This window comes from Mustela lutreola, chromosome 8 (genome assembly GCF_030435805.1).
Source record: "Mustela lutreola isolate mMusLut2 chromosome 8, mMusLut2.pri, whole genome shotgun sequence".
Lineage (NCBI taxonomy): Eukaryota > Metazoa > Chordata > Mammalia > Carnivora > Mustelidae > Mustela > Mustela lutreola.
In genome coordinates this window covers 78545904-78569692 of record NC_081297.1, presented here as the reverse complement: position 1 = coordinate 78569692, position 23789 = coordinate 78545904, and the positions used below count along the sequence as shown (strand labels likewise).

At 39.8% G+C, this 23789-nt stretch overlaps 1 protein-coding gene across 1 annotated transcript; it reads left to right on the top strand.

Annotated features, from left to right (window-relative positions):
- Nucleotides 1-750: 750 nt before the first annotated feature.
- On the top strand, nucleotides 751-17394 carry LOC131837956 (sulfotransferase 6B1-like). Its single transcript, XM_059183608.1, has 6 exons — nucleotides 751-1021; nucleotides 3371-3555; nucleotides 6158-6284; nucleotides 12470-12564; nucleotides 12710-12896; nucleotides 17088-17394. The coding sequence occupies exons 1-6, from the start codon at nucleotides 877-879 to the stop codon at nucleotides 17204-17206; spliced, it is 858 nt and encodes a 285-aa protein (XP_059039591.1). The 5' UTR covers nucleotides 751-876; the 3' UTR covers nucleotides 17207-17394.
- Nucleotides 17395-23789: the final 6395 nt, after the last annotated feature.

Below are 23789 nucleotides of genomic sequence, written 5' to 3'. Positions count from 1 at the left end.
CTTTAATTATTTCTTCCACAGTAGACCTCTACTTTTTTATGCTCAATAAAATGCTGGTCATTTCCTGGTTGACATACATTTCTTTTGATGGTTAGACAAGCAAACAAAAAAATTCACTGTGGTTCACTGAAGTTATTGGGCACTTTGTTGCCATATGTCATTGAATCCAGAATATAACAATATTAGTGAGAAAAGCAAAAATGACTCAGATAAGAATTTTGCTTAATTCAGCCATAAACTTCTATACAACAAAACTCAAGATACCTATTTTCTGGCTTGGGTTTCCTGAGTCCCGTGTTATCTTTCTTAAAGTATTTCCCATGAAGTTAATCTTTAGTCTCAAGTTTATCTGCGAATTCTGAGAAAAATTTATATTTTCTCACTCCCTTCTCTCCTCATCCAGCAATACAATACATATTAGCTATCTCCTCACTATGTGTTAATATTAACATGACATTCAACTTTTCTTGTCCTTTCCAAAGTGACATAATCCCTTATCGCCACTAATTCTTTTCTTTTTAAGGCCAAAGGATTTGATTAACTCTGGTCCTTTCAGATAATAATTACATTCTGATAGCTTGATAGCCTTATATGTAAACTATTTTGAATGTCAAGTTGGAGGAAATATTTTGTAATATGTTATCAAGAAAGTGACATCATTTTCACAGTAGACTTTGACTTAGTTATGGTTTAAAAATTACTCCTGTGAAGAATTGCAAAACGTATATATATACATATTCCTCTAGCTGAAAGACCAGTTTAGTAATTCTAAGATTATCCTGCCCCTGAGCTAGGATTAATATCAAGGAATTTACTTATTCTGTGCCTTGTGTAAAGTTAGTGTTTAGTAATACTTTTTAGTTGATTTGACGAAAGATGTCGTTCCAGAACCAGTCAAGTGTTCTTCATAAATTCAAGGGGATTCTCTTTTCTACTATGTCTTCAGAAGAACTTCTAAATTCCCTGGATTTTTTCAATGCAAGAGAAGATGATGTGTTTCTGGTGTCCTATCCAAAATCTGGTAAAGTTTATTTTAATGTATTTTTAAATGTATAAATACATTTTAAAATGTGTGAAATATAAGAAATAAGTATAATATAATATTCTACTATATCAAAATATAATAATAATATAATAATATAGTAGACTACTCTATAGAAATATAATAATTTTTACAAAACATTTATTTTTCAGAATTTATCCATAGGAAATTTAAGTATCCTAAATGCTCATTTTAATGAAAAAGTTTGACAGTAGAAAGCTGAAAACTGTGTTTCAAGAAAATTCAACTAGAGCTTTTACTACAGTTTTGTTTCTCTTTTATTCCTTAAAGTATACAAATGTTGATATACATAATAAGCATATTGTCTATAACATTATGAAGCTCTCTTCGTACTTGTACCAGGCATGGCCATAAGCAGATTTGTTCAATTCATACTTTAATGATTGATTTGTAAATGAATAATTTCTTTCCTGGGCTAATAAAAAACCATAATTATTTTTAGTGTTCATTTTTTAAAAGATTTTATTTATTTATTTGAGAGACAGTGATAGAGCAGGAGCAGGGGGCAAGGGCAGAGGGAGAGGAGAAGCAGACTGCCCACTGATGGGGGCTCCATTTGAGGACCCTGAAATGATGATCTGCATTGAAGGCACACACTTTACCAACTGAGTCACCCAGGTGCCACTTTAATGTTCAATTTTATGCCTTCTTATGCAAAGTTTATTTCCATATATAGTTATACACTCATGAAAGGACCATTATGAATAATGGCATCCTGGGGATAATCTAAATTAATTATATATTCTTTTTAATTTTGAGAGGTGGCCAGAATATGTAATATCCACCTGCCTGGTGTGATTTCCAGAAGAGTGGACACGTGTGAATGGGCATATGCTTGTTAGCATGATTCAGCAACTAAGAGTTTAGCTCTTTCAAATCATGTCTGCATTTTAGTCCTTTTATCTGACTGTGAATCAGGCCCAAGAAGCCCTCTCCTTTAGAAGACACAGAGTTCACATAGACCTTCTAGGGTGTTTTTGGAGAATAAATGTAAATCACATATGTAATTATTTTATTGGAAAATGGTGTTGCAGATGGAAATTAAGTGATTGCTTCTAGAATACCTCAGTATTTTCTCTATGTGGTAGGTCACTCCGTGAATAAACATACCTTACCCTAAATTGATATGTTAGTTTAGAAAGTAATTTATGAGACTTTTAAAGTTCTTTGAGCAGGTGCCTAGTTTATACCTTATATAAACAACCATACATAAAGTTTCCACTGCACATATTGATGCCTATAAACTGATATCACCCGCCAGCTCTGGAGGTCCCCTGAATACAATCCAAAACTGTATTCTGTCTTCTTCACCAGAATAAATCAATACATCCTGTGAAAATAATAGAAATGTCATTAGTTATATTAGTCATGTTTATATGAATATTAGAGTTGACTTATGAGCATTACTATCTTAAAGTCTTACATTTAAAACACATCATGCAGATGAGAGCACCATTTAAATATTTATTCAGCTATAAATTAGTGAATATTACAACAGATTTCGAATTGGAATTACAAATGAGTTCAATGGAAAGGAAATAGGCCTGATTTAAACTTTTTAGGAACATTGCTTTCAAATCAGCAAAGCATCCTCCCCATCCAAACTTTTACTTCCCTGCTCCAGTTTACTATTGTCTGCAACACTGGAGCATACCCACATTTGCTTTATGTATTTCTTCCAGACTTCATGGTAGCATAGGATTGTATCTTTATGCTGTTTGAATGTAGCATTTATTCATTGTTCAAGGGCTTCGTTTGCATGGCTACTCTGTTTGCACACAAACAAAAATAAGATCCAGGGGCTATCTTCCAGGGGAAAATGGGGAAGTATACATGAATACAAGCAGTAGCAACTAAACTCTGGTATGTTCTACCTGGGAGGGACAGAAAGGGTAAACAGTTATGCCAGGGGACGGGAGACTCAGAAGATAGTTTAAAAAAGAGCAAGATGCATGAGCTTGCAGGACCAGTGAGGAACTGTGTGTGGCAAGATCTGCGTATTTGTGGATTAGAGAAGGTGCTAGAGATCAGTGTAGCACAGGAGAATATTTCAAGCTGAGAAAAAGGCATAGACAGTTCAGTCTCTTCATGCTTTAAAGTGTGACTCTTCCTGTCAAATGAATTAATGCCTCTGGTGTTTCAACAAGTGTCTCAGGTTTCAATGGGTGTCAAGTGGTAATAATAACTATTTATAACAAAATTAATGTGCTTCTTGCTATTATAACTTCATGCTAATTTTCTATATTTATTTCATCAAGAGTTTCAATTAATTTTAAAAAATGTGTTTTGTTTTATTTTTATGTGAAGGTACTCACTGGATTGCAGAGGTCATTGGGAACATTCCTAATGCTCGAATTAATCTAACGTCTCCTATCGAGTTGGGAGACATTTCTAAACTTGACGAGCTAAAAATGAACTGTAAGAGAAGAGTTATTCCCACACATTTGAGCTACAACATGCTACCGGTGAATATTAAGCAAAAACAATGCAAGGTGAGTGCAGTGGTTAAGGGCAAAGGCTTGGGAAGACCAGAAAACCTGGCTTGGATTCTTGCTCTGCCACTCTTGGAAAATTGCTGATGCTCTCCTAGCTTTGGTTTCCTCCTTTGATACAGAAATAACAGTATTCATCTCATACAATGTGGCAAAGATTAAGCTATGTTTTGTAAACACATTACAACAAAGGTAACAGTAGATTTTTCCTTTCATCCGCAAAGAAACTGAAGCTCAGAAAGGGTGGGCGGCTTCTTAAAACCACCACAGTAAAGACAGAGTTGTAAGGTACAAACCTAATGGGAAATGAGATTCTCTGGTTGCACTTGGTTTCCCAGGAGGATGATCTGTCCTCTGTTGCCCCCTGCCTAGCCCTCAGGGCTTACAAGCTACTGGAAGCTTTCCTGCTCCAGCAGGCCTGTCAGATGATCAGTTCCTCTTGTGGCCCTCAACCCTAGTTAACCTCCTATGTTTTCTTCCTAATCTTTGTCTCCCCATCTTTTTTTCTGCTTCCAAACTCTCTTACATGAAATGTCTGTTTTCAGCTCATTTCCTGATATTTAGTTAACATTTAATTTTTTTCTCAGAGTACTATTCTGCCTTCTCTTCATGTCTTCCAACCATCCCCTAATATTTCTCAGAATATTGTATGTGTGTGTTTATTGAGTATCTAATTGACATATAACATTGTATTAGTTTCGGATGTACCACTTAACGACTCGATATTAGTATATATTATGACATGATCTCCACAGTAAGTCTACTTACCATGTCACTACACATAATTACAGAATACTTCTTTTAACCTCTTTTATCAAAATACGTATTAATGTGTTAGTAGTTTGCATTGTCCTTCCCACTGGATACCGACGTGTAATGTCAGGTGTTCTCCAAAGGTCCTGATGCATGCTTCTGTCTACCAAAACAAACAGACAAAAAATTCCAACTAGATGGCTAAGGCTTCCCATCCCACCACTTTATCCCTTTTTGTTAAAACTATGAGGGGAGGGGTGCCTGGGTGGCTCAGTCTGCCTTTGGCTCAGGTCATGATCCCAGGGTCCTGGGATCGAGTCCTGCACTGGGCTCCCTGCTTGGCAGGAAGCCAGCTTCTCCCTCTCCCAGTTCCTCTGCTTGTGTTCCTACTCTTGCTGTATCTCTCTCTGTCAGATAAATAAATAAAATCTTTAAAAACAGCTTTAAAAAAAAATAAGAGTGAGTGGATTTTTTTTTTAAAAAAATATTTTATTTATTTATTTGACAGAGAGAGATCACAAGTAGGCAGAGAGGCAGGCAGAGAAAGAGGAAGGGAAGCAGGCTCCACGCTCAGCAGAGAGCCCGATGCGGGACTCGATCCCAGGACCCTGAGACCATGACCCGAGCCGAAGGCAGCGGCCTAACCCACTGAGCCACCCAGGCGCCCCAGAGTGAGTGGATTTTTAAATGGCTTTCAGAGCATTGGGTTTCTGTGAATCTGTTCCAGAAGCAGAGAGCAGTGAGAGTAAGCCTGAAATGTTGAGTTACTCCATAATTTTCTCTGGAGAGGAAGAGAGGACAATGGGGACACAACAGGGGCTAAAGGTGGCTTTCACCTCAGTGCATAGTGGCCTTTACACATCTCTAAGAGGGGCGGGTGTTGTTCATGTGGGTTACACGCACCACTCCTGGACTATGAGCATAGCACAGAACGATAGTTAGGTATCAAGCATGACTCAGTAAACGCTTTCTTACCTACGTAAAATGTGTCCACCTGATTATCGATCTAAGAGCAAGTGGAACATCTGGTGCTCATGCAACACTGACACTGATGGAAAATAGTTCAGCTCCTCACCCTGGTTTTCTGAGGTTTTTTAATAGGCACGTTCCTGCAGTCCCGACGTCCCTGTTATAACCTTCATGACTCCGCGCTCCTGCACCTGACTGTTTTGAGGGAGCTGGTCATGTGTCTGCCCTATTGCTCCTATTTCTCCGACCGGGAACACTCCACTCTGCCTAGTCCATAGTCCATACTAAACAGAAATGCATTAAACTGAATCCGATTACAGGGGCAGTGTTTGTGTAAATTAGGAGGGTGGCTCAGATTTCCTGCTCTGTGGAGGATTCAACTGTAGAAAATGAAATTTGAAAATATCATTCTTCCTATAAATAATAGTAGACAATTTACAAGAAATCTGAGTGTATTTAAATCATGTGTTATAACATTAAAGTTGTTTAAATGTTATGTTAAAAAATTTTATATTAAGAAAGCAATCGTGTCCTACAAATGGGTAGACGGGTTCTCAAATCCACTGCTAAAATGATGGGGCCACAGTTAGTGCCTAAATTGAAAAAGCGTGGTCAGTGGACTGGCATTACCAGCCTCTCCTGGGAGCTTATTAGAAACGCAGAATGCTGGCCACATGCTGGACTCCCTGTGTCAGAATCTGCATTTTAGCAAGATTCCTGAATAATTCTTGCACACGTTAACTTTTGAGAAACATTGGCCTGAGTCTGTGCATAATAATCAGTGTAAGCATGGACAGGTTAAGTCCAGTTGCTTTTTTTGAGAAAATGTTTTGCATGGGGGCTGTTTCCATCTAAAAATAAACTGATTTTTTTTTAACAGATTATCTACATCGTTAGGAATCCAAAAGATACAGCTGTTTCTTTATTCCACTACTACAGAGATAACCCGAATCTCCCTGGCATTGAAACCTGGGCTGCATTTTTCGAGCTTTTCCTAAGAGGAGATGGTAAATATAACAATGATTTCTATTCATCATATACAGTTCCCCTCCAAATGAAAGCGTTTTCTAAAAGTTTAACTGGATCCTAGCGACCCATTTTCAGGAATACATTGGAATAGTTTTTGGGTTTTTTTTTTTTTTTTTTTTTACTTCTAAGCCATTCTTTCTCACTTTGTTTCTTCATGGACTTTCTTATCACCTGTAGGTAGTTCGGATTTGCAATTACTTATTGAGCCGATAGCAATGTTTGTAAAACAGAGATTAATTCTGATCAAGCATCACTTTTTTTTTTCATATACCATCAGTTTTGCCAGTGAAATAATTATGCATTGATTGGAGTCGAGCAAGATACAGTTGAAACCTTCACAGGCAGCCTGAAACATGTCTTATGTTTGCCTAAATGGAAAATAACACCAACAAATGACACACACACACACACACACACACACACACTCTCCCTCTTCCTCTCCAAAAAAAGGAATAAAATTCCCCAAATAAAAGAAATGAAAGTATTAGTTATCTTGACACTTGCTTTATAAATATGAACAAAAAGTGATTTCTCCTGAAAATACTAAACTGATACATCATTTGATTGAGTTGTGCAATGCATATTGATCTTGCCTAACCATGCATGACCTTTGAATTTATTAATTTCTCTCTGACTCATGGGTATCTGGAGCACTTAGAAACAAAAACGAAAAACAGTTCTCAACCCTTTCATTAAATAAAAATAACGTACCAAGATGATGCAGAATTTAGAAGAGGCAGGATTTCGAAATGGTTTGTACCCACAGGATCTTCCTTTTCCCTGGGGTTAGAGGTGGACCTGCTTAATTGTTAGTTTCCCTATTTCACTTGCCAATGATTAAGCTTTTACTTGTTAATTTCAGAGGGGCCACAGCAAGTGTAACTTGAACAGGAGGGTATTGAGAACTGCGTTAAACACTTTCTTTTGCCCTGTTCCCTATGGAAGAATATGCTATGCTCTCAATAGTTGAGCTCCTCTTTGGCAAACATTTAGTAGTCACAAAGTTTCAGGATCGAAACTTTCAGGTCAAAGTTTCAGGTCTATTGAAGACTGTCTGGTTAAAATCACCGAACTCATGTTTGAATTGCCTTTATAAAATTCTCAAGGATTGTACTAGCTAAACTTGAACTTCCTAATTTGGACAACAGGTTCACACCCCAGCTCCTGCCCCCAAATGACTCGTTCCATCTCGGCACTGTTAACATTATTTGTGTTAAATAATGTATGTATTGAGTTGCCCACAAAAAGGGCAACTCAGTCCATACGCAGGGAGGCAAACTAGCTGTCCGAGGACATCTACCACCCCATTATCTGACGTCAAAGCAGAGTATCTGGGAAGGGCAGTTAGTTGGAGAAAATATTCCAGATGATTCCTTTATACCTTCTAGGTGCATTAATAGATTTTTAATTGCAGAGAGATCTGCTGTGTGTGTTTAAAAAAATCTTACTATGTAATATAGTCACTTAACTAAGTGCTATGCAAACAGAATCTCCTACCATCCTCACTAGAACACATGAGCCAGGTGTGTTCTCCTACCATCCTCACTAGAACACAAGAGCCAGGTATCATTCTTATTTTGTAGGTGAGGGAAATGCAGACGTTGGCTGGCCAGACAATTGTATAACTCATAAAGAGCCAAGGTTTAAATTCAGGTGTCAGTCTCCCAGATCCTTGCTGTTAGCACTGTGGCATAGCTTACCTAGAGAGGAAGCTGTTCCTCTGATCACTAATTCCTCTTCCCCATGATAGCCTTCTAAATATTTGAAGATAGTTAACATGCTTCACTCTGCCTTCATTCCATTTTTGGAGTGAACAGAGTTTAAATACATACATTATAAAAAAAACAAAACAAAACAGATCTTGAGTCTGCTTTTCCTCAAGAAAAGAAAAGCCACGTTTGTCTCCAATTATTACACCCTGGGGGTCACTACCCCTCCCGCTGCTGCACAAGCTCTAATTTGGCTCCATCTCTACCGTTTTGTAGTGCCCAGAAGACAAGTTGCCCAGAAGAAGTGCTCTGGGTATGACCTGAGGACAGTATAAAGCAGGCCTGTTAGCGCTCGTGTTCTAGAGATTATTTTTCTATGAGTGTAGCCACAAAAAGGGCAAGTCAGTCCATACGCAGGGAGGCAAACTAGCTGTCCGAGGACATCCACCACCCCATTATCTGACGTCAAAGCAGAGTATCTGGGAAGGGCAGTTAGTTGGAGAAAATATTCCACATGATTCTTTTATACCTTCTAGGTGCGTTAATAGATTTTTAATTGCAAAGAGATCTGCTGTGTATTATATAATCGGGTAATCTAGCCTGGGCAAATCCTGCTGACACCGGAGTAAGCAGTGAATTGCTAAAGCTTTTTAAAATTTACTTGAGTGGAACAGTATTTATAATATAAGGTTGCTTGTTCTCCTGTCAAAGGTAGGTGACTATATTGCAGGGATGTCCTTCAGTGACTACTCTTTGAGGAGAGGATTCTTTCTCCTGCCAATGATAACATGATACAATAGAACTGTCTATGGAGACAGAAGAAGAGGGATCAAGTCTTAACTCTAATTTATCCTCTGTATAACTGTGGACAAGTTGTTTAATCATTTTGAGGCCCAGACTTGGATTATGTAGGACTATTTAGATGTTCAAATGAAGTCATGACTAGAAATTTACTGTAGAAATCTACTCATTCTATTGGACGTAGAAATTAAAAAAAAAAAATTATTTATTTATTTGACAGAGAGAGAGAGAGAGGTAGCGAAAGAAGGAACATAAGCAAAGGGAGTGGAAGAGGGAGAAGCAGGCTTCCTGCAGAGCAGCGAGCCTGATGCAGGGCTTGATCTCAGGAGCCCGGGATCATGACCTGATCCGAAGGGAGATGCTTAACAGCTGAGCCACCCAAGTGCCCCTAGACATAGACTTTTAAAGGCAGGCAAAGACTTTTTAAATAGTTTCACTTTCGGGTGGAAAGTTTCCATGTAGGTATTTATCTAGAAAGATTATTTTACACTGAAACATCATGATATCCTATACCCGTTTCCAAAACATAAGTATATACACATTGTATGAGGAAACTGTACTATAAAGACATAGATAGCCACACATTTGTCTAATCATCTGATTTACCTTTCAGACAGTTTACAAATACATTTTAGTTTTTCAAATTAAATAGTAACTGTAAATTGTGTTCTGGCAATATTCTGACAGATTAGTATCTAGTGAAATATTTTAGCACCATACTTTTTTTTCCCACTAGCCCCCTCTCCAGTCTTTTGTAAGAACTCCACATTTCCTAGGCACTTCGTGCTCGTGAATTTCTGCACCATCATCAGAGTGCTTTCTGGAAACTAGAAATTAAGATGTTCTTGAAACTGGATAGGAGTGGGACAAAGGGTTTGCAGAAAGTGTGGGAGGTTTGAAATCGCTGATGTGGAAAATAGGAGAAAGTGTTAATGCAGGACAAATAAGTTTGCTAGGCAGCCTCAGGACCCTTAAGGCTGGAGAAATGAATTTGCAATGGTGTCAGTATAGAGTTGTATAAATTTCTTCAGCAGAGCTCAGGAGAAAAGAAGGTAAAGTGCTTTGATTCAATACTGAGTGTTTTTTCAGGTGGTTGAAATAAACAATAAAGGAAAAAGGGAAGTTGAAGGTTTTAGCTAGAAAAAGGTTGGGGAGAAGAACAAGGGGAAGAAAATGAGGATTGAAAAGGACATAAGTGGTCTAAGTAGGGTATTTGCAGAAGCTGTCCATCAACAGGTGGGTGACAAGACGTGAGTTGCCCCAGGAGGTTGTGTCCTAAGATCAGAGTCTTCCATGACCGCTGGGAACAGATCAAAAAGTCCACTTCTGACAGAGATAAGGCTAAGAAGAGTGATATATTTAAAGGACACGAGTCCTGTAGGAGTCTGGATTATCTCAGAGGGAGGAGTTCTGGAAGTTGATAGGAAGCCGTGAGATTGCCGATGCACAGTCCAGACCCTAACACACTTGGGTTGGCCAAGTAAGAGCAACTATTCTGGTTAGGGCATTTCGGGGAGAACAAGTTATTCTGGATAACAGAAGGAAGGCCATGCAGGAGGTAGTAGAAAATTCTGACTTTAAGTGAAGGATGTGGAGAAAAGCATTTCCCAGAAAAAAAAAAAAAAAAGATTTTTATGTCTCTGTTTTGGAAGCTGTATTTTCTTTAAAGCCCTAGGTCTGGACAATGAGGATTTGGATTAAAAAAATGATCCAGAGTATAATTCTCTACATGGGTAAGGAAGACCCAGGCAGCCAATTTCTTTAGATTCTTCTGTCTTTTTGGAACAAGACGTAGTATAAATTAATTAATTAATAATAGAATATCTGGCTGTCAAATGATAGCAGGCTATGATCCAAAAGATTTTTCTTACATTTATTTGGGGTATGTTGGAATACATTTCCTGCCAATGTATGTGATTTCCAGCGATTTCCTGTGATTTCCAGTCAATCACAGGTAGCCACCGGCCATGACCCTGGGTCTCTTTTCCTGCCCAGGCTCAGGGGAGCGGAGGCACAGAAACCTGGGCTCCCTGACAGTATGGAGGGTGGTGATGTTTTCCACCGGGGCTGGGCTGCAGCTATCCAGGGGCAGGGGTGATGCAGGTGGCAACTGCCAGCATAGTCTGAGTCAACAGAGACCAGTTCACTGCCTACACTCCTAAGAGAGAAAAATCAGTGCTCTATTTCACCCTGTGATTGTTCTTGGCAATAGGCTGGCAGTTCTTAGGTCAACTCCTTATCACTGATAGGGTAATTTGGTTCCTTCCAAGATAAAGTATTTTGTAAGTCACTGAACTGGCAAGTAAGAATGCTGGGAACTGGAGACCTATTAGTCCTTCCAAACACCTGTTCTTGCTTTACAACCCTCTGGGCCCCTGGGGGTGGAAAATCAGGCTCTGTAATGATACCATCACAGTCCCGGAAGTCTGGTCTTTTACAAATGCCTTCTGATTATTTTCTTGCCCTTTACTTCCCCAGGGGGCTGAAACTGTAAACAATTGCAGTTAGCTAGGAGTTAATGACACATCAATTTATTCAAAAGTTTCGTGTTTAAAAGCGATATGGCACAGTATCTGATAGACACTAATGGCTTCATAAATGCTTATTAAATGAATCAATAGTCAGCAGATCTTCAGAACATTGTGAGTGGAGGAACTCTTTTATAATTTGGGCATTAGCTAGTATTACATCTATGGATAATAAGGATGCATGGAAAGATGTATACCCAGTATTTTAAATTACTCTATTATATACTTCAGATTATCAAGCTAGTCAACTTTCTGTGGTACAAGAAATTGCTCACTTTCTGTTTTTTATCATCACAGTTGATGATTTATTTTGCATGGTAACATTTTACTTCCAGCCCTGGACATTTTTGAGATCTGTCAAATTAACAGAACAATAAAGAGATAATATCAACTACTCTTAAAGCCCTTACACTGTATTTTGCAAACTTGAACTAAGATAAATGAATAGACTTCTTTTCTCTCCCACCACTTTTTTGAGAAAGTTTATAAACTTTTTATGCTAAGAACTTATACAAAGCATGCCATTTACAGGAAGAAAGTAACAAATTCTCAATGTTTCTCTATTTCTTCCAAGATCCAAAGTAGTTATCGGAACAAAATTATTGGGAAAATGTGTATCTCTGTATTTCTGCTGTAACTTCTGATGATGATAAAAAGATATTTACCAAAATAAGAAAAAAAAAAAAACCCACAGCCTTATTAAAAGATACAGCCATCCAGCTTCATTTCTTAATATTGCATTTAGTTGAAACAGTAGTGTTTTATAATTGGGTTCTTCTAAGGAAACTTTTTAAAAAAATATTTAAGATCTTATTTAATTTTTAATTATTGAATTTTATTAAACCTAATTATAAGTTTCTTCATAGATAGTGAATGACATGGTATTAACATATGTGATTAACATTTTCTTTTTTTTTTTTCATTTTAAACCCAGTATAGTTAACATACAGTGTTATATTAGTTTCAGATGTACACTATAGTGATTCAACAATTCTTAAGTAAAACCCCTTCACTCCAGAATCTAATACGTGTGTGCCTTATTTTGCCTTCTTTGGTGAAGTGGGAAGAATCCTGGGATGCCAACTCATGATCTTGAATATTCACACAATTCATTTTTCCTTCTAGTTGTTTATGGATCCTGGTTTGATCACGTTTTAAGCTGGGAAGAGCACAAAAATGACGAAAACATTCTAATTATATTCTATGAAGAAATGAAGAAAGTAAGTCCTTCCTAGCATTTCAACAATCGAAATTTAAGTCAAATGAAAACAGAAAATCAATAAATTCTGTTTTCAGGGTTGAGGGAATGAATTTGGTGTTTTGTTGAGTTACACATTTTTAAAAATAATTTTTCTTATGGCTTAGGATCTTTCTAAAAGCATCAAGAAAATAACTACTTTCCTTGGTATAAATGTGAGCGACAGTGAAATTAATAAGATTGCTCAGAAAACGTCATTCAGTGAAATGAAAAATAACGCAGCCAAAGAAAACTGTGATCCAAATCATACCATCTGCGCCCTCACATCTAACAGGAACCTGGTATTTAGAAAAGGTAAGTCAAAAAGGGATGTGGTACTCTGGCTGGAAGTAGTGCCATTTTATAATTTTTAACTCTCATTTTACCATCATACACCCTACCTCTTGCACAATGGATTGCTCATTGTCATCCCTGAGTGAATGTTTATTAAACAAATTTTTTAAGGCACATTATTTCCAGAAATTGAGATTTTCATACCCAGTTATGAACCAATTGAGAGAAAGACACAGGTGTCAAACAGATGGAAATGATAAAACTCCCTGAAGAATGGGCCTCGGGTGTGCAGCCTTGCGTGTTTGCTAATAACTTACCCTAAATTTTGCAAACATGCTTGCTCAGTCACAATCAAATGCAGTCCTGTCCCTGCACTGAGGCCTCCCACAGAGAGCACGGTGGAGAGTGGTACATGACATGTGCTTTTTTCAGAAGAGAGAAGGGAGCTGATGAATGTGGACAGTGCACTTTCCCAAACTCACCAAATAACTCACCCCACAGAAGTACGGGGCAGAGAGAGAAGCTGGCTGTGTTATCCAACGTATTTCTCTGCATGAAAACCCAAAGAGAAGGAAGTAAATCTTCTCTACTACTTCCTAACATGTAACTTAGAAGTAGTTTGGGTTCATCCAGATATAGAATCATTTTGATACCCGTGTGAATTTTAATCCAGACCCCAGGGAGAAATATTTGAACATTCTTCAAATTTTTCATAACTTACAATGACAAAATTTTCTACATTTAGGTACTCAGGTTTCCTACTAGAAAACACACCTTTGTTTCCATTTTTTAGCTCATCTGAATAGAATTCCTCCCAAAGCAAATATTGGCTAACTCATATGCATCAGATAGTCCCTTAATTTTGCAAGTCACTTTTTGTCTTTTTTGGTGGTTCATTTTTCATTTTCTTATAGTTGCAAAATCCAGGACTGGGAGGGAGGAGAGAACTCAATTCAGCAAATATTGATTAATAAACTATTTTCTAATAACTAAGATTCAAAAATTAAGTAAAATAGTCTTGTCCTTCAGAAGATCATAATGTCAGGTGACTGACAACTTTATTAGTAGTATGAGCAGCTGTGAATAGCAACATGAATAAGGGTGAGATAAATTTTCCTCAGCAAAGTAGGTGAGGAGGTGACATTGGATCTGGGACTGGAAGCATAAGCAGAAAGCATTTACCAGCAAAATGACAGGGAAGAAATATATTCCAGCAAGAGCTAACAGCAAGAACAAAAGTCCAGAACCACCATGGGATTGGACTGGATTTTCTTTTAAAAAGAGCAGTTAGTCTCCTGTTCTAGAAGGGTATATGACGTGTGGAGCAGAGTGAGGGAGATAAAAATTGGGGCCAGAGACCAAAAGCTCTCTGTATATTATGAGGGGGTCTTTTTCTCTCTGTTTGCTGTTTTAAGAAGGGAACTGAAAATAATAGTCAGGTGGGAAGTTTAGAAGAGTTGTTTAGAAACCAGAGGCAGAAAGTCCAGTAAGCGGTTATTGTAATAGTCCAGATAGGAAACATGGAGGGTCATAATTGGGTAGTGGCAGGGAGCCAGTGTTTGGTGGACCTCAGCTCAGAAGTCAGTTTAGGAGCCATTGGCAATTTGTGGAATTAAGTAAAATTCTTCAGCGTGGGTGGGAAGGACTAGTAGGGAAAGGATTAGAAAGGGAAGCCCTAGAGACCGTAGCATCAACGGGAATGAAAGAGCTAAGACGAGCCAGGAAAGGAAATCAGCCAGAATTACGAAGAAAGCTAGGGTCAAACGTGGCCATTTATCATTCATGAATTCTGAGGGTGATTTCCATAGTGGTGGCGCTGAGAGGCAAATTGAGGGGATTAAAAAGATGAGAGAGAACGAAGGGATGGAGCAGATAAGGACCACTCTTCCACGAAGTTTGAAAACAGAGGACAAGAGCAAGATGACATAGGGGGGTCAAGAAAAAGATTAGGCTGAGTGGGAGAGAGGATCCAGGGGAGACAGGGAGGATTTAGAAAAGGATGCATGAAAGCAGGTAAAACAAGCAAAGACGCCCGAAACAGAGATTGGGAGGGATTATGGTAAAGAGAATGAGAAATGCCGAAGTTCTGATGTTTCGTGGAATCCAGTGCTTCTATTGATATCTTTTATCACTGACCTTTGAGATCTGATTAGCAAAATACACAGTTTTCACCTGTGTTATCCTACTGACTTGGGAAATTTTACTCTAATGAAAACAGAGGTAGTAACCCTACAAATATCCCCAGGTGAAACCCTATCAATATAATTGTAGACAACAAACATTAATTTTAATGCATTTATTTCTAGCAGAAAGTGGTTTCCTTATATAGGATCAGACAAAACACAGAAGGTTAACCCCGATCCTGGTCCCCATGACTGCCTATTGCTAAATTTGGACTATACGAGGCATTAAACACAGGATGGGTCCATTCACTTTATTCCTTCTATTGGCTGGACGAGGTGGGAGTAGGGATCCATCCTCTGAAAATAATCATGTTAAGTAAATGACTGAAGTGGGTGATTCAGACTCCTTGGTGCAAGAGATATTCCTCTCCGTACAGAGGAGGGTTCATGCCTGCAGTTGGCTTTAAAGTCAGAAAAGGAGCTGATATTCTAGAAACTGTCTATGGAGATAAGGTGGTAGGCATAGATACAGAATGGTCCATGTCAGTGTCAGAAGTCCCAGGGCCCCTACGTACTAAAATTTAGGGAGGATATTACAGGACTAGGGAAAGATGTATGGACAGGATGCATGTTGTAATATTGTCCATGACATTGAAAACCTAAAATGCACTCAATTGGCCTCTAATCAGAAAGCGTTAAATGTACTACATCACATCCATACATCACATGTGTGTATGTGATCCACACATCACATCCATACTATGTAGCTAGGAAGACTGTGGAGTGCAAATAGCCAGCATTTACTGTGGGCTGACTATGTGCCGGGCACATTACTGGAGTTATCTTACACTTGACAGCAGACTTCTGAGGGTGGTGTTCATAGTGTTACATTTTACTAAGATGCCAAGCACCTCAACAAAGTTGTGCAACTAGTTGCTGGTAGAGTGAAAATTTGAATCCCAGCCGTCTTACCTTCCTTCCCGTAACTTTCATTGCTGAGAAGGAAGTACTGATATGGGAAGATGATGTGCAACAGCATCTATACGCTGAGGTCCCGGGAATGAAGCCTGGGGCCAGAAGTGACTAAAGGCCGTGATGGGCAAGATCCAGGGTTGGGGCTTAGTAGAGGCAAGAAGAGTGGTCCTGCAGGGTTGGCGCTGTGGCCAAGGCTGAGGGTGACCTGTAGGATCAGGAGATGGACCGAGCTGATGGACCGAAGGAAGGATAGATCTGATTTTGCTCTCCAAACACCTCGTTCAAAGATGAGGACATCACACAACTAACTTAGTGCTGATATTTTCAACAGTTATCAATGTTGTAAAGTACATTTCCTTACAGTGAGACCCATTAAGGTGGAACAGGTGAAAGGGTTTCAGAGTACACTTATCATGATCAGCATTGAGTAACACACAGAACTGCTGAAATTATTGTAACACACTGTGTGCTAATTATACTTGAATCAAGAAGAGAGACTGATTGCCCAGACCGGTGATAGGGTCATTGCTTCATAGGTGCACAGGCAGGGAAATAAGTGACATTGTGTCCACTTTGTCTGCTTTCATGTTTTTTTTTTCTTTTTTAAGATGTATTTATTTATTAGGGAGAGAGAGAGATTGAGAGACAGAGAGGGAGCACAAGTAGGAAGGGCAGGGAGAGGGAGAGAGAATATCAAGTAGACTCCACACTCAAAAGCCCCAAACAGGGTTTGACCTTAGAACCGTGAGATCTCAACCTGCACCAAAACCAAGAGTCGGGGCCTTAATCGACTGAGCCACCCAGGCACCCCGGCTTTTATGCTTTAACTAAGGTTGGCTGAGACATTTCTTTGCCTGCTATCATAAAACCTAGAACCTTTATATATCTGAATCTTGTTTTCTTTTTAAGAATTAACTTTTTACACTGTATATATTAATATGCAACCATTACTGAGGAGATTGGAAACAACAAATACACAGACGTGGAAAAGAATAACCCCGCATCATCTTATCAGCAAGAAATGGAATCATTCACATTTTATTGCAAATCTGACAGATTTCTTTTGTGCATACTGGATATTTAAATGGATTCTTGTCTGTTCCAATTTTTCCAGGAGCGGTGGGTGATTGGATAAACTACTTTACTGCAAAGCAGAGGAGAGTATTTGATGAACTATTCACGGAGAAAATGAAACACAGTGAACTAGCAAGACACTTTGAAGATTACTCTTAATATAAATGGGAAATGGAACCACTTTCCAGGGGCACCTGGGTGGCTCAGTGGGTTAATCATCTCCCTTCAGATCAGGTCCTGAACCCGGGGATCCCCTCGGGGAGCCTGCTTCTCCTTCTCCCCCTGCCTTTCCCTCCACTCATGCTTCCTCTCTCAAAAACGTAAATAAATAAAATATTTATTTTTTAAAAAAAGACCACTTTGCATTTTGTGGGATGCAGTACTTGGGGGATAAATAAATATATTTTTTTACCAGTATGAAAAGCAGATATTTCTTTAAGTGAGAAATGGACACTTCATGAATGTGTCAAAAGTGTCACGTATGAGAGACTGTTATTACTATATTTGGTGGTAGCAGAGAATTATTAGTAAAAGAAAATAATATGCGATTTTGAAATGGCCGAGTTATACATGTGCTTTCAGGATATTCTTAAGGGAAGGAGATTATTTCTATTCAGAGGGAGCGTCACTGCGGGGGTTCTATAAACTGCATTAATGTACAGCAAAAGGGGCGAGGGATTATCTAAAATAGCCAATGTCTGAGAAGAATTTATTTTCGGCCTCTTTGGACACAATGACCTCTAAACAAACACTTTCATTTCAGCATTCTCTGGTGTCTGTGTAGAAGTGTTCTCCATTGTCCATTATCAGAACAATGACAAACAAACAGTCTTACTGAGGTGGAACACCGAACAGGCAGATTATATCAAATGATCACAATTGGTGAAAAGAAAGAATGAAAAGGTACTCTTTCATGTTAAAGTAACACTGGCATGACATGCTAGTCAGGAAAGCCTGCTCTGATAACTCTGTCCCCTATCCCTTTGCTCTCTATTGTCCCTCACTGGCCCCCCAGGGACCCTTCCCTTCCCACTCTTACTCATTCAGGTCTTGTATTATGAAGTAGATGTCTGTCTCTTAGTCTAGCCTGTAAGGTCCTTGCCAGTTAGAGCTCATGTTCTCTTCATTTGGGATCTTCCGCCACAACAGCCCCGGACAGCCCTCCTCATGGGTGCTTCACAAACGGCTGCGAACTGAGTTCACAGACAGTTGAATCCTACACGTTCCAGAACACTCAGTTCCAGGACTGTTCCCCACTTTGCCCTAATTTCTGTATCCTGCTAGTGCTTCATGTCTGCATTAGTCAGTTCTTTTTTCAACCTGATCCTATATTTTCATCTATTATTGCTTTACTCTTCACAGGATGTGAGTCTTTCCCTCCCAATTTTATCATATCCTTACAGAGAGGCCCTGGGTGGCTTCTCCAGTGACTGACACAGTGTATCGCCCCCAGAAATTGTTCAACAAAAATGTGTTGAATGGAAGAATCAATGAGTGGATGAATGATTTAAAGAAGGAAGGGACTCATTTCTGCATCTCTACCTGCTCAACTTCTTGGTCCTACAGGCAGGAACACTTACAGTCATATTTAATTCCTTGTTTTCTCTCCACTTTCCGAATCAAACCAGTCCCAAAATACTACTGAGTCTTGCTTTTTAATATCTCTTAATTCATTCAGTGTGTAATGAAAGACCTTATCCATCTTCCTTCAAACATAAAGGTAAAACAAAGATGAATTATAAATGGTAAGGATAGCCTGTAACTGTCCCCGACCTCTAAGGTAAATAAATCTGGTGGAGAAGTCTGTGGGGGGTTGCATGTCTGTGTGCTTTTAACCTTTCTTTACTTCATTATAATTTTTCCTTGTAATGTGTAAGATTATAAAACAGAGATGCTTTTTTTTTGTATTTAAGCAGTTCATTCACACATTTATGAAATATTAATTATCAGAGTCAAAGAGGAATAACACAACATTTAAATAACATTCACATTGGTTTTATTTATTTTTAATTTAGTTGAATGAAATAATTATCGGTCCTTTCTCTAAATACACAGACATAGATGGAATTTTCTAAGGAGTTAGCAGGGGAAGAAGTGGGAAACTGTCTTTTGGGCTATTTTGAAAATGAAAAGGCGCAGGAAACAGGAATAAGTAAGGATGCATCTCTCCACCTAGCCGCCCAGTTGATAAGTAAGAAACTAATTTCAGAGAAATACCATGTATCTAAACACCATTTAGGTAAGGACATTTTGGGTTATTATCCTTTCAAAGCTCCAGGAGCATAATCTTAAGCTGTAACTAAGCAGATTTGGGTAAATAAATTGGGACATTTTGTTGTTGTTGTTGTTTGTTTGTAATATAATCATTAGTAGCTTAAAATGTTCATGACAACTGGTATAATAGTTATGAGGGTTTCCTCATCCTTAAGTGTTGACTGGCTGGGTTACCCTTAATCCTGGCATGATAAGGAATATCTCAAACTATAATTCCTAAGAGGCGTACAAATCTGAGCCAGTGTATGCCCATGATATACATGTATATATGTAAACAGGTACAGTTCTGAACACGTAATTCTGTTCAGTTCGAACGTGCTCTTTATTTCAAAGGCTTATATTCATTTGTAGGATCAAGTCTTATCAACTGGAGATGAGAAAATACAGGTCTTTCACCATTGTCAGTAGTTCAATCTCTCCTTCATTTCGTGAACGTCTGGTAGTCCACAGGATCTGGACAAATGACAACTGAAGAGAGAGGCAGTCGTTCCAAACCATCCTTGCGACAACTGGCCAGGGGTGCGGGACAGAGGGCACATTTCTGGGGCATTGACCCAAAGAGAATTTAATTAAAATAAATTAGTGAAACCAGCTAAGTTCTGCTAGCTAGTATGGAAATATACAGTTGAACTAGAAAAGGGTCCTGAAAAGTTTTGTTTTTGTTTTCTGGTTGTTGTTGTTGTTTATTTTTTTTCTCCAGCAAAAGTATTTTTTAAATACTTTAAATACTTCGGCTAAATACACAAGTGAATAACCTTGATAGTAATTTTGCCCCAAAATGTTGGTCTAGCCAATCCAATAACTATCCCATTTTGTTCTTCCTTTGCTTCCGCCTGTCCCCTGTTTGGTGAATGTTTAGCTTCTGATTTATAACTGAGGGTATAAGCTTCTGCCGCCCAAGGGGCGAAGTCACGTTTCTCCTCCGAGATTCATGCAACCTGAGGAGGGATGCCCTGGGCCCTGGAGGGAATACAAGCAAACTGAAGCCCAAGGGTGATGAGGCTGCGGTGACAAGCTTCATTACCATGCTCTTTCTGGGGTGTCGGCCCAGCAAAGGGCCCGTTACGCAAGAAGGACAAGCAGCCAGGGCGTTTGACAGGCCTCATTGAGCAACACCACGAGGGACAGTGGTCTTCTGGCTCAGGGAAGCTCCTGGCTTCTCTCAGAGATGCAGGCTCTCTAAAGTCTGGCCTCGGCCCCATCTCTGCTATGAGGGAAACAATCCGAAATTCAAAGAGAACGTGGCCAGTATCACTTATTTCTATAAAATGAGGGGAGTGCACAAAATGACCCCTGAGGGCCCATGTAAGCCAGACCTTTCCCTTGCTTTGAAGTGCTTCCCTCGGGGGCACTGAGCCTGAGATCTGGGAAGGCTGAGGGGCTGAGGGTGTTGGTGCAGGGAGTGGGTAGAGGATGGAAGGAACAGGACTCAGACACGGGGTGTTGTTCCCCTGGTCACACTGGACCCTATTTTCACTTGGATTCCTTATCTCTGTTACTCTCCTCCCGCCAGGACTGTAGGCTTTCTGCTAAGCGGATATAAAAGGGTTTCCTTCAGGAGACTTAGCCCACTACTTTTTTGGGGGGTGGTGAGAGAGAGAGAGAATGAGAACACAAGCAGGGGAGTGGCAGAGAGAGAGAGAGAGAGAGAGAGAATCTCAAGCAGATACTGCACTGAGCATGGAGGCTGACACAGGGGTCGATCCCACGACCCTGAGATCATGATCTGAAATGAAATTGAGAGTCAGAAGCTTAACCGACATACCCAGGCACCCCAGCCCACTACTTTCCCTACTGATGGAAGAAGGTAGGAAATCCCTTAGAATGGACTCCTGGTGCTGTCTCATACCCTGAAAACACTGAGGAACAAGCCAGAAGGTGTTGCTTCTTCGGAAGTTACGTCCCCAAGTGGAGGATATTTCCACAAGAGAAGTGCAATGGCAGAGCTCTCGGGGCCTATGTCTCGGTGTGAAGTCAGGAATGGGTCCATAAAGGAGCTCTGGGGACTGCCACTGGGAGACAGCAGTCCCTCCTACATGAAGGATCCACCTGCCGCATGGTGGATCCATCACCGCACAGCAGGGAACCTGGAGGGCCCACATGGTCGTCTGGCTGCGTGGTCAGGCAGGAGGGGAGAGACACTGTGGCTCAGCTCAAGGGCCCTTGACAGACCCCTCCTGTTCAGTCTCTCACATGGGGTTTAAGACTGGTGCTGGATGCCCCAGGTCAATCATACTTTAATGCTGCCTGGAAGGGTCTCAGTCTAACGGAAAAAAATTTTTCCCTTGGGATTCTTTCCCCTGCTCTACCTTCATATTATTTAAGACAGTGTCTCAAAGAGTATTTTGCAGAATTTGCATGAGAATCACCCCTCAGTTACTTGCTTAAGATTCTGTTTGAGAAACTGCTGCTCAAAGACAGGAGTTATTGACTCTGCATATGACAATAATCTAAAACAAAACAAACAAAAAAACCTTTAAAAAAAAAATCTCTCTTCTCTGGGCCCCATATCCGGAGCTTAGGATTTGATTGGTCTGGTTTAGTTCCAGGCGTCTGTTTGATATTAAGGTTTCCCTCGGTGACTTGAGTGTGTAGTCAAGGTTGAGAAGCCCTGAGTTCAGGGGGGCCTCCACCCTGTTTGGGTGGAAGGGTGCTGCATGGGACAGGAACATTGAGGCTTGCAGGTAATCAGGAAGAAGGCCTCCAGCATGTGTGAAGTGTCTGTTAAAGAGGTATGGGCTAGTTCCTGAACTCAGACTCCATCCCTACTACACTTTCTGAGGCTCAGTCTCTCTCTTCCCTTCCAGGGAAGGTGGGCTTCCCAATGTCACTTTTCTCAAGGATTCTCAAAATTTAGTGTGCACAAAAGTCACCTGACAGAATTTTACTGAAATGCAGATTGCCAGACCTTATCCCAGAGGTCCCGATTCAGTAGCTCTGGCATGGGGCTAGAATATCTATGTTAACAACTATTATATTTAATGATGATTATATAGAATTTTGATGAAGGTGGTCAAGGGACCATCACACTTTGATTAACACTGTCTCGTCCTTCACACCAAAGGTATAATCTGCTACTCTTTAAAAATTTTTTTTTATTTTTTAAAGATTTTATTTATTTATTTGACATATAGAGATCACAAGTAGACAGAGAGGCAGACAGAGAGAGAGGAGGAAGCAGGCCCCCTGCTGAGCAGAGAGCCCGATGCAGGGCTTGATCCCAGGACCCTGGGATCATGACCTGAGCTGAAGGCAGAGGCTTTAACCCACTGAGCCACCCAGGTGCCCCATAATCTGCTACTTTGGGGAATTCTCTGTCTCGAATTCTGTCTCTCTGCCAACTTGTGTCTGACCTCTCTGTGCCTCAGTTTCCCCATCTGGCAAAATGGAGGAGATAAAAGTCCTTGCTCTATGGAGGTTGTGAGGATTCAAAGAAGTTAAAACAGAGGTCAAGTTTATGGCCTGAGGTAACCAGATGACCGAATTGGATAGCTTTGAGAATATGTCCATTTACTTAGCTCCGGACCTCTAACACAGCAGTAATCCAGCCAGTTCCAGATCCTCATTAGGCCTTAGCCTGCCTTCCCCATTTCTCCACCCACTCTAGATACCCCAAACATTGTTAGAAGAAACTTTATTTCTATATGACTTGTGAAGAAAGACTGAAGCATACTGAAATTGTACTTTACAAAGAATTTCCTCCAGAGGATATTAATGTTCTAAATATGGTTGAATGGTGACAATTTGTTATTGAATCTTATTAGACTCCATTAGTCACTTCCAATCTTCTGGTTAAACCTCCATCTTTTTTTTAAGTTAGCTCTGTGATGACACCCAGTGGCCAAAATGTTAACTAACCACTGAATATTGTTTTGTTTTTAAATACATGAAGTACTTTTTTCTCAGTATACAAATTTTTAATACTGCATCTAATTTGTCTTTAAAACTTCAAAAGCATGGGGCGCCTGGGTGGCTCAGTGGGTTAAAGCCTCTGCCTTCGGCTCAGGTCGTGATCCCAGGGTCCTGGGATCGAGCCCCACATCGGGCTCTCTGCTCTGCAGGGAGCTTGCTTCCTCCTCTCTCTCTGCCTGCCTCTCTGCCTACTTATGATCTCTGTCTGTCCAATGAATAAATAAAATCTTAAAAAAAAAAACCAAACTTCAAAAGCATGAAACAGTTCTGTATTAGGAATATCATCGATGAAGTGTGGGCAAACCAAAACATTTTAGTAGTATTTTTAGTAGTAGGACTTACCCAGCCAGTTCAGGCAGACAAAGCACAGCAGGTCGGGGATGGTGACATTCCTAACCAGAACTCTCAGACTTGGAGAAAGGGATTTGTAGCAGTACGTCTTCATAAACAAACAAAAGTCACAGGAGAATTTAACGGAGACTGTTAAGATGTCACCATAGTCCCACCTGGCACTTTAAATGAGGAAATGATGAACCATTCAGGTAACAGTAATTAC

Coding starts and splice junctions, on each gene's coding strand:
- LOC131837956 (XM_059183608.1), top strand. CDS start 877: ATGTCGTTCCAGAACCAGTCAAGTGTTCTTCATAAATTCAAGGGGATT. Junction 1,022..3,370: donor GGTGTCCTATCCAAAATCTG/GTAAAGTTTATT, acceptor TTTTATGTGAAG/GTACTCACTGGATTGCAGAG. Junction 12,897..17,087: donor GAACCTGGTATTTAGAAAAG/GTAAGTCAAAAA, acceptor CAATTTTTCCAG/GAGCGGTGGGTGATTGGATA.